General features: G+C 48.6%; 1 protein-coding gene across 1 annotated transcript in view; it reads left to right on the plus strand.

Annotated features, from left to right (window-relative positions):
* The first annotated feature begins 3,916 nt into the window (after positions 1 to 3,916).
* B3glct (beta 3-glucosyltransferase) overlaps positions 3,917 to 13,395 on the plus strand; it is a 93,947-nt gene continuing 84,468 nt past the window's right edge. The window contains exon 1 of the mRNA XM_059248978.1: positions 3,917 to 4,036. Within this exon, the coding sequence (XP_059104961.1) occupies positions 3,994 to 4,036 (43 nt within the window). The 5' untranslated portion in view covers positions 3,917 to 3,993. The remainder of the gene's footprint in view (positions 4,037 to 13,395) is intronic.

A 13,395-nucleotide genomic window follows, 5' to 3' on the forward strand; every position in this document is an offset into this window, starting at 1 on the left:
TGCCAAATACAAATGGCCTGGACATGGTAAATGTAATTCTTACTTGATAATTATATAGTTTTACTGTATTAGAATTAAAATATTTCCTTTTAATTTAGACAAAAGGGAGAAATGTTGTGGGATATTTGTACACTGTGTGAAGATGTATCGCTGTGATTGGTGTAACAAAAAGCTGAACAGCCAATAAAAAGCTGGACAGCGAGAGGTATAGGTAGGACTTCTGGGCAGAGAGAGAACTCTGGGCAGAAGGAGGCAAAGTCACCAGGCAGACATGGAGAGGAAACAAGGAAGACGGAAGAGAAGTAACAAGCCCTGTGGCATAACGTGGGTTAATGTAAGTGGGTTAATTTAAGTTATGAAAGCTAGTTGAGACAAGGCTAAGCTAAAGGCCAAGCTTTGGTAATGACTAAAGTCTCCGGGTCATTATTTGAGGGTTGGCAGTCCCAATGAAAAAAGTGCCACACTAGCCAGTGGTTAACGTATGACACTGTGGATCTGATTTAATGATATGAAGTCCTAAAGAACTACTTTTTTTGCCTTTCTAGTCCTTCAGATTCCAGGCATGACTTTAGTTGGGGAAACAATCCTTCGGATCCTTCATAATTCAGAAAGCCACTTCCTGGTGTGGGAAAAGAATTGACCTCCTGGAATGTGCTAGGGGTCACTAATTTGTTTCAGGCCTAAAGCTAGGCCTGGAGGGACAGCAAGAGTCTGAAGCTGTCCGGTGGCCTTTGCCAAACAGGAATGGGAGGCCTGAGGGCCCATTCAGAGTCCCAGCAGAGAGGCAGCAGGCTGGAGGGGGCTACTCAGAAGGCTTTCTCCCAGTCTATCATATGGCTTTTGATTGATCTGCCGCATGCATGCCGTACCTCTGTCTGGGACCAGACCCTCATCCTCTCAGCCCAGAGATGTGGTGTTTCTCCTTTAAGAAGTTACGCAGAAGTCACTTCTGTTTTTATGATCAGTTCCAAAGGGCTTGATGGATGTCATATATTCCTCTGTGTTCCGACGTGTTCCTGCCATCTGCCTGTGCTGAAGCATCTACTGCATGGCAGGCTATGGACATTCTGTCTCTCTAACTGGACTAGGGAGTTCTTGGGCTCAGTGCCAAGTGCATGTCTCAGGGCCTAGCAAAGGCCCATTAGCCAATAGTACACTGTCATTTGAATAAAGAGTATTGCCTTAAAAACCTGGCGTTGCTCTAAGATCAACCATCCATAGAGAAGCTGTTAATTAGACTGTTGGCTACTAATGCCTTTATGAATATGTATTTACATTATTTTCCTTAGGTATTTATACAGATTGTTTTAAATTACTTAAGTTTTAATTATTTAAAAACCACCAACCTGTTCCAATCATGTTTCTAGAGGGTCCTCGAATAGCAATAGCTTGTGCTAGCTGGTGCTAGCTTGAGCTTCTCACCCTGCCCTCCAACAAGGAAAGCTGGACAATCCTAGAAGCCAGCATGGCGGTGACAATTCAGATTAAGGTGAGAGAATCCTAAGAAAATAGAACTGTGGCCTGCTCTTCTCCATGTCACTGTATTGGAGTGCTGGAGATTTATTTTTTTCCTGTGGAGAACTGTCCCCTCACAGTGGGTCTTACAGGCAAGCCTCAGTCCTGTGTCTGTCAGTACCACTGTGAGCAGGTTTCCTCTGAGAATCTTTCTGCTAGTGATTGGGAGAGGACTTCCAGGGAGTCTATTTATCATATGACCAGAGTCACTGAAAGGCAATCCTTTTTCAAATGTGAGTTATGGAGCTGTGTGATGAGCCGTTTATCATTGTCCTCTGTGGAGAGGCAGAAGATGGGCAAGTTCATTACTTAAAGGATGTGCTATTGTCCTTACGGTCCAATTTCCCACACTTGTCCTGGAATACAATTATGTTGTATTGTGATGAAGTTTTTCAATTAAAAATTGGATTTTATTGATTTCAATTATATGTACATGTGTGAGTCTGTTTGTAGGAATGTGCATGTGAGTGTGCCTGTAGAAGCAAAAGGCATCAGATCACCCGCGAGTTTGAGTTACAGGCAGTTATGAGCCAACAGATGAGGGTATTGGGAATAGAACTCGGGTCCTCTGGGAGAGCAGTATGTGTTCTTTAAACACTGAGCTATGTTGTGGGATATTTATACACTGTGTGAAGATATATTGCTGTGATTGGCATAATAAAAGCTGAACAGCCAATAGATAGAAAGAAATTAGGTGGGACTTCCGGGAACAGAAAGGAACAGACTTCTGGGAAGAAGAAGGGTGGGTCACCAGTCAGACAGAGAGGAAATAGGAGGTACAAGATGAAAGAGAGGTAACACCATGTGACAGAACATCGATTAATATAAATGGGCTAATTTAAATTATAAGAATTAGTTGAGGCAAGCCTAAGCTAAAGGTCAAGCTTTTATAATTAATAAGAAGTCTTCCTGTGGTTATTTGGGGCTGGCAGCAGGAAAGAAAGTCCGTCTACAGAGCCATCTCCCCAGCCTCTCAGGATAGATTGTGATGAAAACTCTGATCCACTAAGCTCTCAAAGTTGTTTGTCACCAGAGTAGAGTCTTCAGCTGAGTTACTTGGCACCTAGACTCTTCTCTCAATTTACATCTTGTTTATATAGTGCTAGAAGCTTTAGAATTTCCCAAGAAGGGTCAAGGAGTCAAAGCAAGTCAGCTAAGAATTTAGAAAGAATCTAGCACTGGTCTTCATTAAATGTGAGACCTTAGTCAAGAGATGGGCACTAGTCAGCAGGAGTGGAGTTGCAGACACATTGAAACTAAGAACTATGACTGTCAAAGTCCTTATGAGCAGGCCTGCTCTGAGAGTCTTTCTACCTGGGATTGGCAGAGAGTCTCCGTTGAGTCCATTTGTCCTATGACCAGAGTCACTGAAAGGCAACCCTGACTGCCTCCAGACTGGCATGGTTTAAACTCAAGCCAGGGATACACACTTGGTCTTATGTCCTTAGAAATGCAAGAGAAAACCTGTGTTTCTGGGAAGGGTTCTCTAATTTTCTCTTGTAATTGTTTTCCTCTCCAGTCCAGTACAATGTAATTAGGTAAGTCTATCAGGCGGCAACTCTTCCTAGGTGGGAGGGAGACCCTTCACGGTTCTGTGCTGGAAGGGACTCTGCTTATGAGGCTTTCCCACATCACTATACTCCTCTATTTTTCTTTTCTTTTGTTTTGTTTTTTGTTTTTCAAGACAAGGTTTCTCTGTGTAGCTTTGCTCCTTTCCTGGAACTCGCTCTGTAGCCCAGGCTGGCCTCGAACTCAGAGATCTGCCTGCCTCTGCCTCCTGAGTGCTGGGATTAAAGGCGTGCGCCACCACCGCCCGGCTTACTCCTGTATTTTAATTGATTCATTTTCATTATATATTTTGAATAAAAGTGTACCCTTCCTCTTCTATCACGGTGAACACTCAAAATTACATTTATAAAAAATTAGCTTTACATCAACATCTATTAAGAGCAAAACTCCGGGCCAAAGCTATTGATCAAATTCCACTTAAATAGAGGATATTAAGTAAATTACTTGAGCTGATTAAAAACACCTTCATCAAAGTAGAACATCGGTGCCAACAATATTAAGAGTTGAATTATCGATTTTGCTTTTTATAAAAACAGAATATAGTCCATTAGCAGGGAAGCGAAATGATCCCTCCTCCTTCACTTTGGGCACAGTAAGGGGAGTGAGTGATCTTCTGCTGGGGATGGGGAAGGAAGGGCCGGGAAGGGAAGGGCATGAAGGCAGAAAGGAGGCCCTGAGGTCAGAACCCCAGAGGAGGAGGAGGAGGGCGCGGTCCGGTTGGGCGGCAGGACCACCTCCATCCGCGGCTGCTGCGAGCGCACACCGGGGCGCTCCCGCTCCCGGCCGCCAGAGGGCGCAGCCCGAGCCGGCGCGGCGCCGGGAAGGAGGAGGGGAGCGCGAGAAGGGTCAGGCGCGCAGGGCGTCCGCGCAGCTCGGCTCCGGGAAGGGCGCGCAGCCTCCGCCTCCGGGATGCGGCCGCCCGCGCTGCTGGCGCTGCTCAGCTGCTCCGCGGGTAAGTAGCGCGCGGCCCGGGCGCGGCGTGGGGAGGGAGCCCGGGGCTGCGGGCCGCCCCCGCGCAGTTCCGGCTGCCGCCCGCCCCGTCCCGCCCCGTCCCGGCCGCAGCGCCCTCTGGCGGCGCCACCCCTGGCCCGCGCCCTCTCCATCTCCGCCTTCTTCCGCCGGGGCAGGCGGGCCGGTGGGGAGGGCGCGGCCGGGTCGGGAGCCTGCGCCGCGCAACTGCTAGAAACTTTGCGAGAGGCCGCGCCGTGCCTGCCCCATGCCCGCCGCCCGCGCGCCCTGCCGTGCACACCCCGCGCCCCACTATGTGCACCCCGCCCTGTGCATCCCCAACAGCCCCGCTGCCGTGTGCTCCGCGCGTCCCTCCGAGTGCATCCCGCGCCCCGCCGTGTGTACTCCCTGCTCCACCGTTACCTACCTCACGCCCCACTGCTTGCCGTGTGCACTCTGCGCCCCACTGTGTGCACCGAGTGCGACCCGCGGTGCGCACCCCCTGCTCCTCGCCTTTAACACCCCACTCTCCACCTTGTGCACCCCCCCTCCCCCGTTCTCCACGCTATTCACTCATGGGCCCCATGTGCACCACTTCCCCCTGGATGTGCACCCCTGCGCCCCACCTTGTGCCCATCCCGCGCCCTACCGTAGTGTGCATTCCTGGTGTCCCCCCCCCCCATGCATATCCCGAGTCCCACCGTGTTCGACCCCTCCCGACCATGTGCACCCCACTCCCCACGCCCCAGGGTGCATACCCCACATCGCACTGTGTGCACGCGGCTCTCCACCTTGTTCACCCCCTGCGTCCGGCCCTGTGCACCCTGTTCCTCCGGCTGCGCCCTGCCATGGGCATCCCCTCCCCATGCTCAACTGTATGCACCCTGGATCCCCAGATGTGCATGACCCGTGTCCCACTAGGTGCCTCCCAAGTCCCCAGTCATGCACACTCTGCCCTGCCTTGAGTACCCCATGCGCCCCACCGTGGGTCCCTTGCAACCCCACCCAACCTTACACAACCTTCATCCAGCCGTTAGCACACCCTGTGCCCCAAGGTGCCTACCGTGTCCGTTGTGCCCCACCCCCCATCCTGTACCCTCAGCCCGTGCAATTTCCCGGGACTCCCCCACCACCCGCACCCCAGGAACCTACAAACTTGACCCTCCCTCTTCCTAAGGCAGTTGGGCAAGGGGGCGGGGCGCCGGGGGTGGGGGAGACCAGGGGTTCCCTGCTGAGCCTTGGGGCCTGGGGTGGATTCCCTGGGAAAATCAGAGAACTGGTCTCAGGCAGTCCCGCTGCCCAATCCTTTCTTTCCTGAAGGCGTTTTTCCTCCCCCTGTTAGCTAAGATGTGAGAAAAAGTTAAAAAGTCACTGTGAATGACTTTTTATGATATTTGTTCAAGTTTGAAAGCGTGGGTAAAAAAAGGACTCTCTCAGCTTGTCATTATAGTACTTTCTCTAACCCTGACTTGCCAGTGTTTCCTGTCTCTGAAAAGGCAGAGTTTCAGATTTTTAGAAATGGCGGAATAGTGCAGTTTAGGGAAAGACTTAGTCCACCACAGCCCTGACAGCTCGTTTTTATTTGGATGTATGCTTTCCGAGTAGGGACGTTTTTGTTTTGCTTCCGAATACCCCTGGCATTTCTTCAGGTGCTCACTAAGTGTGAGAAAATTGAGCTAGATTAGCTCGTAATTAATTGTTCACTCACATGATTAATTTGGCAACACTGTAATTTAAAATGTTAGGGCACCTTGGACCTAGAAGGTGGCAATTGATCATGGGGAATTTGGCCAGAGATCATTGGTTGAAGAAGGCGTCGCGGAGCCCCGGAGAAGGGCAGGCAAGAGGGTGGGGAACTGGTGATGGAGGCTGCCTGTTGTCTGCAGGGTTTACAGCTAACCAAATGGGTGGGTGGTGTCTGAAATTAGCACTCTATTTGTAGCATTGCCTTTAATAGTAATATTTGTATATCACAGATGCAGTATATAGGCTGAAAGCTACATGGGTTATTTTTGTATCTACTTTTTAATACCCTTAAGGGGATATTTGATTAGATAATACAGGAAAGGACCACCAGAATGAACTAAAATGTCAACACATTTTTAGAGATGCCTCCGAACCTCATGAAGTTGTTAGATAAGCACAATAAATGAGATATAAAATTCCTTAAAAGGGTTCCCACGAGAGGCTGCAGAGATGGCCCAGTGGTTAGAGCACTGGCTGCTCCTGCGGAGGACCTGGGTTCAGTTCCCAGCACCCACTTGGCAGCTTACAACCATCTGTAACTCCAGTTCCTGGGGTTCTGATGCCCTTTTCTGGCCTCCATGAGTACCAGGCACTCATGTGGCACACATACAAACTGCATGCGGGGAAATTATTCATATGCTTGTAACAAAAATAAACGGAACAAATCCAAGTCCCCGTGAGACTCTTGGGTCTTGTGACTGGCTTCTGCGAGCTAGTGCAGGAGCGAGGCTTCTTTCCTTCGGCCCGGTGTTTAGTGTTCTATACTTTGATATAAGGGGAGGGACATGGAAATGTCTGAAGATGTGGCCCCCACTTAGAATTCTGTTGGAAGAGAACATGTGCCTTGAGCTCTGAGTCTTGGAATAATTTTGATAGTTTAGAAGTACCATACCCCTCCCCGCCCTTTTTGGTTTTGAAGACAGGGTTTCTCTGTGTAGCTTTGGCTGTCCTGGAACTCCCTAGACCAGGCTGGCCCCGAACTCACAGAGATCCACCTGCCTCTGCCTCACAGTGCTGGGATTAAAGGCGTGTGCCACCACCGCCCAGTTTACATACATCCTTTTAGGAGTGGTCTGACTGGGCAGATTCCTCACACACTAGCACATTTTTTTTTTTTCATTTTGAGGAAAGTCAATATAGAAATTTTATTTTAAACCTGTGTGTATGCAGACAGAATTCATGGCGGATTCAGTTCTAGTGTCTGGAATGAGTTCCAGAGTGGGATTTACAGGCTCTTGGTCGCCATTCATTAGCTGTATGGCTTTTAGTGGCTTTGAACCTTCCTTGTTTTATATAGAACTCAAGGCACGGACTTGATAGACCCCTGGAAATTTTGCTGTCTCATACAGTTTTAACACACTGAATCCATCATAGAAGAGACCGCTGTCTACCTTGCAGCCTTTGGCTCCCTTTTCCCAGCCAGACTTATTTGGATTATATGGGTTTAAAAGGGTGGGTGGAGGGGTAATGGAGATGATGTCGTTATAAGATATTTTTAGGTGGCTCTTGCAAACTGGGGTGACCAAGGAGATATCTGTAAGGATTATGGGGAAGCTCATTGAAAGTGGCTGGTGTAGCCAGGAAATAGACCTTCGGGGCTTAGTTCATCGTCCTTTTCGTTGAGTTCAGCGGATCTGGTGCCTGGAACTCTGAAGGTCACATTGTGACCATGAGATGACTTTGAGAATGGAAAGAAGGTAGAGGGAAGGAAACAGCCTGGGTCCCAGACGGATGCGGGGTGTCACGCCAGCCCTGTCTGTCACCTACTTGCAGCCTTGTGTAGCAGGAGATTGTATGCAGCCAAACCCAATCTTAATTGATACCTCTGCGGGGAAGATGATTTGAACCAATGGTGAAATAATAGCTATTAGCTTTATCTTTCACATCCCTGTCTGTCCTCTGAGTGAGCCAAGATTGGATTTCTTAGCACCTGCCAAATTGGGATGATTTTTTTTTTTTTCTTTCTTCTGAGCCAAGTCTTGCTCAGATTCTTTTCATTACGGTGAGTCAGAAATTTTCAGACAGAAAGAGTCAAACCTAACTCCGAGTTGTTTTTGTGTGGGTTTTTTTTTGTTGTTGTTGTTGTTGTTTTTGATTTTGAAAATTCCCCTTTTGTTTCTCAGGCCACTTGTAGATATTGCTGACAGTGGCTGTAATTCTCCAGATAGATTTGTTGTCCTTTGAGACCCACCCCTAGCAAGCTGGCATAATCTGCTCGGTCATGGACATCACCCTGTAGCTCAGTCCAACCCTGTAATACCGTGACTTCAAAGTTCTTCCCCAAGCCCCCAAGGAAACCACGTGCAGTGGAGGAACAAGTTTGAATTGCTAGATAGAGTTGATTTCAAAATCATTAAAAAGGCCATTAAACAGAAAGGCTGTTTGGAGTGTCATTATTCAAAGGTACGTTTTGAGGACTTACTGTGTGTTGGGTGCTGAGATGTCCCAGGAACAAGGCTGAGCTAGCCCACCCTTAGGGAGACAGCAGGAGGGGAAGCAGCATTCAGTAATTAAGCCAGAAACTAATTGCATCCTGCTAAGTTCCGGACGCTTTGAGAACATGTCCCTGGGAGGTCTTGGCCTTCTGTCTGCTCTGGTGCAGCAGTTCGAGGCGACAGAATGACACTTGTTAATGGTGGGAGACTTTCTAGGTCACCGTGTGGCATCGAGAGCCAGGGATGTTGTGAAGCAGTGGTTCTCAGCCCTCCTAATGCTGCGACCCTTTAATACGGTTCCTCTTGTTGTGATGACCACCCCCACCACGCACACCACCATAAAATCATTTACATTGCTCCTTCATAACTGTAATTTGCTACTGTTAAAGAATCATAATGTAAATATCCATGTTTTCTGATGGTCTTAGGTGATGCCTGTGGAGGGGCTTTTGACCCCGGGGGGTCGAGACCCACAGGTTGAGAACTGCTGTTATGAGGCCCCCTACAAGGCACAGGACAGCTCCCACAAGGACAGCTCTGCCCTGCCATCATCATAGTGTTGAGGTTTGAGAAACCTTCAGATCAGTGAAGGCTTCCTGGAGGAAGTGGTCCCGCCGTAAGCTCTGCCCGGAAGGGGAAGGAGAAACCAGGTAACTGAAGGGACAGGAAGCGTGCCAGCGGGAAGAAAGTGGGGTGAAGGGTTCAAGTGGAGAAAGAGCAACAGCCGGAGAGTGTAAGAGGTGGCGAGACGTTCGGGGCCGGGTGAGGGGGGCCCCTGCATACCAGGTCGCTGACCGGTGGGTGGCCTTGCTGAAGGGCTGAGCATGCTTGACTTCCACCTAGTGAAGCTGGTTCTGGCTGTTCTGGGAGACAGGGATTAGAGGTGCTCGTGTGGACGTGGGGAACAGTAAGCAGAGAGCAGCGTAACGACAGGGTAGGAAGATGCCATCATGAAACCTACATTACTTTCTTTGTATGGTAGTTTTAAAAACTATTTTTAAAAAAATGAGAAGCTTCCAGACTCCATGATTGGTTGGGGTAGTGGGCTGAGAGGATTGGGGTCAGAATGAGTCACTTTTTTCGTTTCCTGTTTTATTTTTTTTCACCTGGAGACTTGAGACTGGTGAGATGTCTCAATGGTTAGAGCACTCGCTGTTCTTCCAGAGGACCAGAGTGCGGTTCCCAGATCCAAGTCAGCCAGCTTACTACTGTCTGTAACCCCAGCCACTAGGATCTGAAGTTATCTCCTGGCCTCTCCAGGCATCTGTGTACACATGTGCACAAGCACTTAAAAAAAAAAATCCAGGGCCTTTGTGCAAGGTAGGCATGCGCTCTACCACTGAGCTACACCCATGCTCCGAAATAACAGTTTCTGTAAGAAACTAGCCAGAAGATAGTGTCTGGGTTCTGATGTAGGCACTTAGAGGTGGGCCAGAATTAAAAGAATTTTTTTTATTGTGGTTAAATATATATAATAGAAAATCCATTAAGTATAAGTTGAGGTATACAGTCATAACTCGACTTTTAATTTTGAGGGGAAGGGTGATGATTTCTGGATAAGTTGAGTTTAGGGTGCATGTAAATTGTTCAGATAGACAGTTGGAAATTTGGGTCAGGAAGCCGGGCAGTGATGGCACACGCCTTTAATCCCAGCACTCGGGAGGCAGAGGCAGATGAATCTCTGTGAGTTTGAGGCCAGCCTGGTCTACAGAGCGAGATCCAGGACAGGCACCAAAACTACACAGAGAAACCCTGTCTCGAAAAACCAAAAAAAAAAAAAAAAAAAAAAAAAAAAGAAATTTGGGTCCGAGCAGGTGGTGGTGCACACCTTTAATCCCAACACTCTGGAAGCAGAGGCAGAGGCAGGTGGATCTCTGAGTTCCAGGCCAGCCATGGCTGTTACATAGAGAAACCCTGTCTTGAAACAAACAAACAACAACAACAAAAATAAAGAAATAAAGAAAGAATTTGGGGTCAAGAGCTCAGGGGATCTCACCTACTGAGGAGGAACTTGGGGGTGGTTTTTGGAGGTGGCATTCTGAGCTGTTTTTGTTTCTGTTTTTTACTTTTTTAAGGGAGAAAGGCTGGACAAAATAATTCATTTGTGCTTTGCCCCCAGTGTACGCATGCCGGAGACGTTTTGACTTTTGGGGAAGAAAGCCGTCCTCGCAAATAGGAAACCGAGGGCTTAGGAAAGAGAGTAGCAGTCTCATTAGAGAGGATTTGCATATATCAGCTATGACAGCACCGTTTTCTCCGGGGGGTGTGACTTATCTTCAGCTCTAATAGAATTCGCCAGGAAAGGGAGAAGGTGATCTACTGCTGTTTGCATTAGTGCATGCTGGGAAAAGCTCAAGGCCTCTCATACTTCACTCGAATTGATCTTCTGCAGATCCTTGAGGGCGGCTGTGCACGAGTTTGTATATGGTTTATGAAGTGAAGGAAGAGAAGGATTTGAAAAGGACAAGGTCATTATGGAAATAGCCCCATGTAGTTCCCTTGAGTTCTTGGGTAGCTGTCTGTCCCGATGCGTGTCAGGCTTCAGTGTACGTGATAGTCCCCTCAACATTTCCAAATGCCTACATTTGTTAACATGTAGATTCTAGGTAACTTAGTCTGTATGGTATAGCAATATACATGAGGCTGGGCTGAAACAAGACGGTTTAGCTCACGGCTCTCGAAGCTGAACGTTGGTGGTGGATGGTAGGATGTGGCAAGAATGTATGCAGGCATGTAGGGAAGAGGCACGTGGGGTAGCCTGTTACATTACAACCCAGATCCAGTACCTGGAAGCCTAGGCTGCTCCTGAGTGAGTGGGCAATTACCCCTCCTTAGGTGAGTGCCTCATGACTGACTGACCATCATCTCTCCCCAGGCCCCACCAGCCTTCAGTGCTTACCAACTGTACACACCAGTAGTTTTATGTCAACTTGACACCAGCTGGGTCATTTGGGAGGAGGGAACCTCAGTTGAGAAAATGCCCCCACCAGATGGGCCTGTGAGCAAGCCTGAGGACCATTTCCTTGATTGGCGATGGATGTGGGAGACCAGATCACTGTGGGTGGTGTCACCCTGGGCGCTGTAAGAAAGCAGCCTGAGCAAGCCACGAGGAGCAAGCCAGTAAGCAGTGTTCCTCGGTGGCCTCTGCATCAGTTCCTGTCCCTAGGGTCCTGCCGTGGCTTCCCTGGTTGACGGGCGACAAGCTGGAAGCTGAAGGAAACCCTTTCCTCCCCCAGTTGCTTTTGGTCATGGTGTTTTGTTTTTTTTTTTTTATATTTATTTATTTATTTATTTATTTATTTATTTATTTATTTATTTATTTATTTATTTATTTATACGGAAGAGGGTGCCAGATCTCATTAGAGATGGTTGTCAGCCACCATGTGGGTGCTGGGAATTGAACTCAGGACCTCTGGAAGAGCAGTCGGTGCTCTTAACCTCTGAGCCATCTCTCCAGCCCCTGGTCACGGTGTTTTATCAGAGCAGCAGAAACCTACGTAGGGCAACAGCGAAACCTCCAGTGCATCCCTCTGAGGCCAACCTTCTCCAAACCTCCCTTCCAGGGAGGTGGTTTTCTTGAGCTCTAGTGAGGCTTGTGGCTGTGTATTTTTAACAAGAGGCCCGGGTTACCTGTGTGCACAACCAGGTGTGGGAACTCCTTCTGGTCCACCCTAGGCTCGGGTACCACCTGTGACCATCACTGGGTGATTTTCGTGAACATCCATAACATGTAGAGATGTCTCTGAACGGCCCTGCCTTGAAGAGGAGCTGTGTGATTGTTACGGAACAGAACCCCAGCTCGAATCAGTCAAGGGGGCTTCTCCACTTAGGGAAGGAAGTGGGAACTCTAGAACGTAGACCCAGAAGTCTTCCACTGGTTCCAGCGTGATGTTCTAGTGCCATGATAAACACCATGACCAGAAGCACCTTGGGGAGGAGAGGGTTTGGATCACAGGTTATCGTCCATCATGAACAGTCAGGGCAGGAACTCAGGGCAGGAAATGAAGCAGACGCCATGGAGGGGTGCTCCTACAGACTTGCTCTCCATGGCTTGCTCAGCCTGCTTTCTGATACAACTCAGGTTCCCTCTTCCCGGGTGACTCCAGCTTGTGTCAGGTTGGCAAAAATCTAACCAGCATATATAATTTGACAGATTTTCATATCCTTCTGAAGGGACTCTCCTGATTTTAAGAAGAACTAGAGCAGTGAGTTGTTCTAGCAAAGACTTTTAGTGCAGACACAAGGCAGTCTGTAGGCTTAGACTGTCTCAGACTGTAGACCGCACGGACTGAGAGGTGCTGGGGGGGACTGTCCGAATCTGCTGTTCCGTGCAGTGGACAAGCTGTCCAACAGTTAACCGTGCATTGTGTTTTTGTAAAGTAGGCCTGGCAGTTATCATTCAACGGTGTGATTGCAGCGTAAAGGCCTTTTACAAAGCGCTCATTTCCTTGTGTTTGAATGTTTGCTTTGACGTCCACTTCAGTGTGTTTTGGAGAGGGCCGTGTGAGCAGGGAGGTTTTTGGACTCTGTTTCAGACCATGGAGTGTCCTTATAAAGATAGGTTTTTGAATCTCTCCTCCAAACTGTTGGAGTTGAAATTTTTGGGTTTTTTTTTTCCCGTCAATCAAGATGTAAATCAGAGAAGCAAATTCTCTTTGTAAATGTACGTGGTTATTCCCATTCCTGTCCCGTTGCTGTTCTTGTACATACAGTGCTCTTCCCGCCCACGGGGCCTCTGGGCCAGGCTGTCTGACTTTCAGCCTGGTGCCATGACGCTCTTTACGGTCTACCAGTGCTGGGGGCTGAGGTCTTTTCTACGATCACTCCTCTCTCTTGTCAACTTGAAAGACGTGAGTCCTTTAAAGAACTCTTTAAAAATTTCTCTTAAAGGGTGCTTGAGGGGTGGCTTAGGTGGCTCAGTGGTTAAGAGCACTAACTGTTCTTGCAGAGGACCTGGGTTCAAGTCCCAGCAACCACATCCAGAGGCCCACAATTGCCTGTAACATCAACTCAAGAGAGTTGATGCCCTTTTTGGGTCTCCTTGGGCACTGAGTGTGTCTGTGCGTGCGTGCGTGCGTGCGTGCGTGCGTGCGTGCGTGTGTGTGTGTGTGTGTGTGTGTGTGTGTGTGTGTTTTCCAGGGGTTGCCTGGAAGGGACCAGATTCTTGGCCACAGGTACAGTA

This window comes from Peromyscus eremicus, chromosome 23 (assembly GCF_949786415.1).
Source record: "Peromyscus eremicus chromosome 23, PerEre_H2_v1, whole genome shotgun sequence".
Classification (NCBI taxonomy): Eukaryota; Metazoa; Chordata; class Mammalia; order Rodentia; family Cricetidae; genus Peromyscus; species Peromyscus eremicus.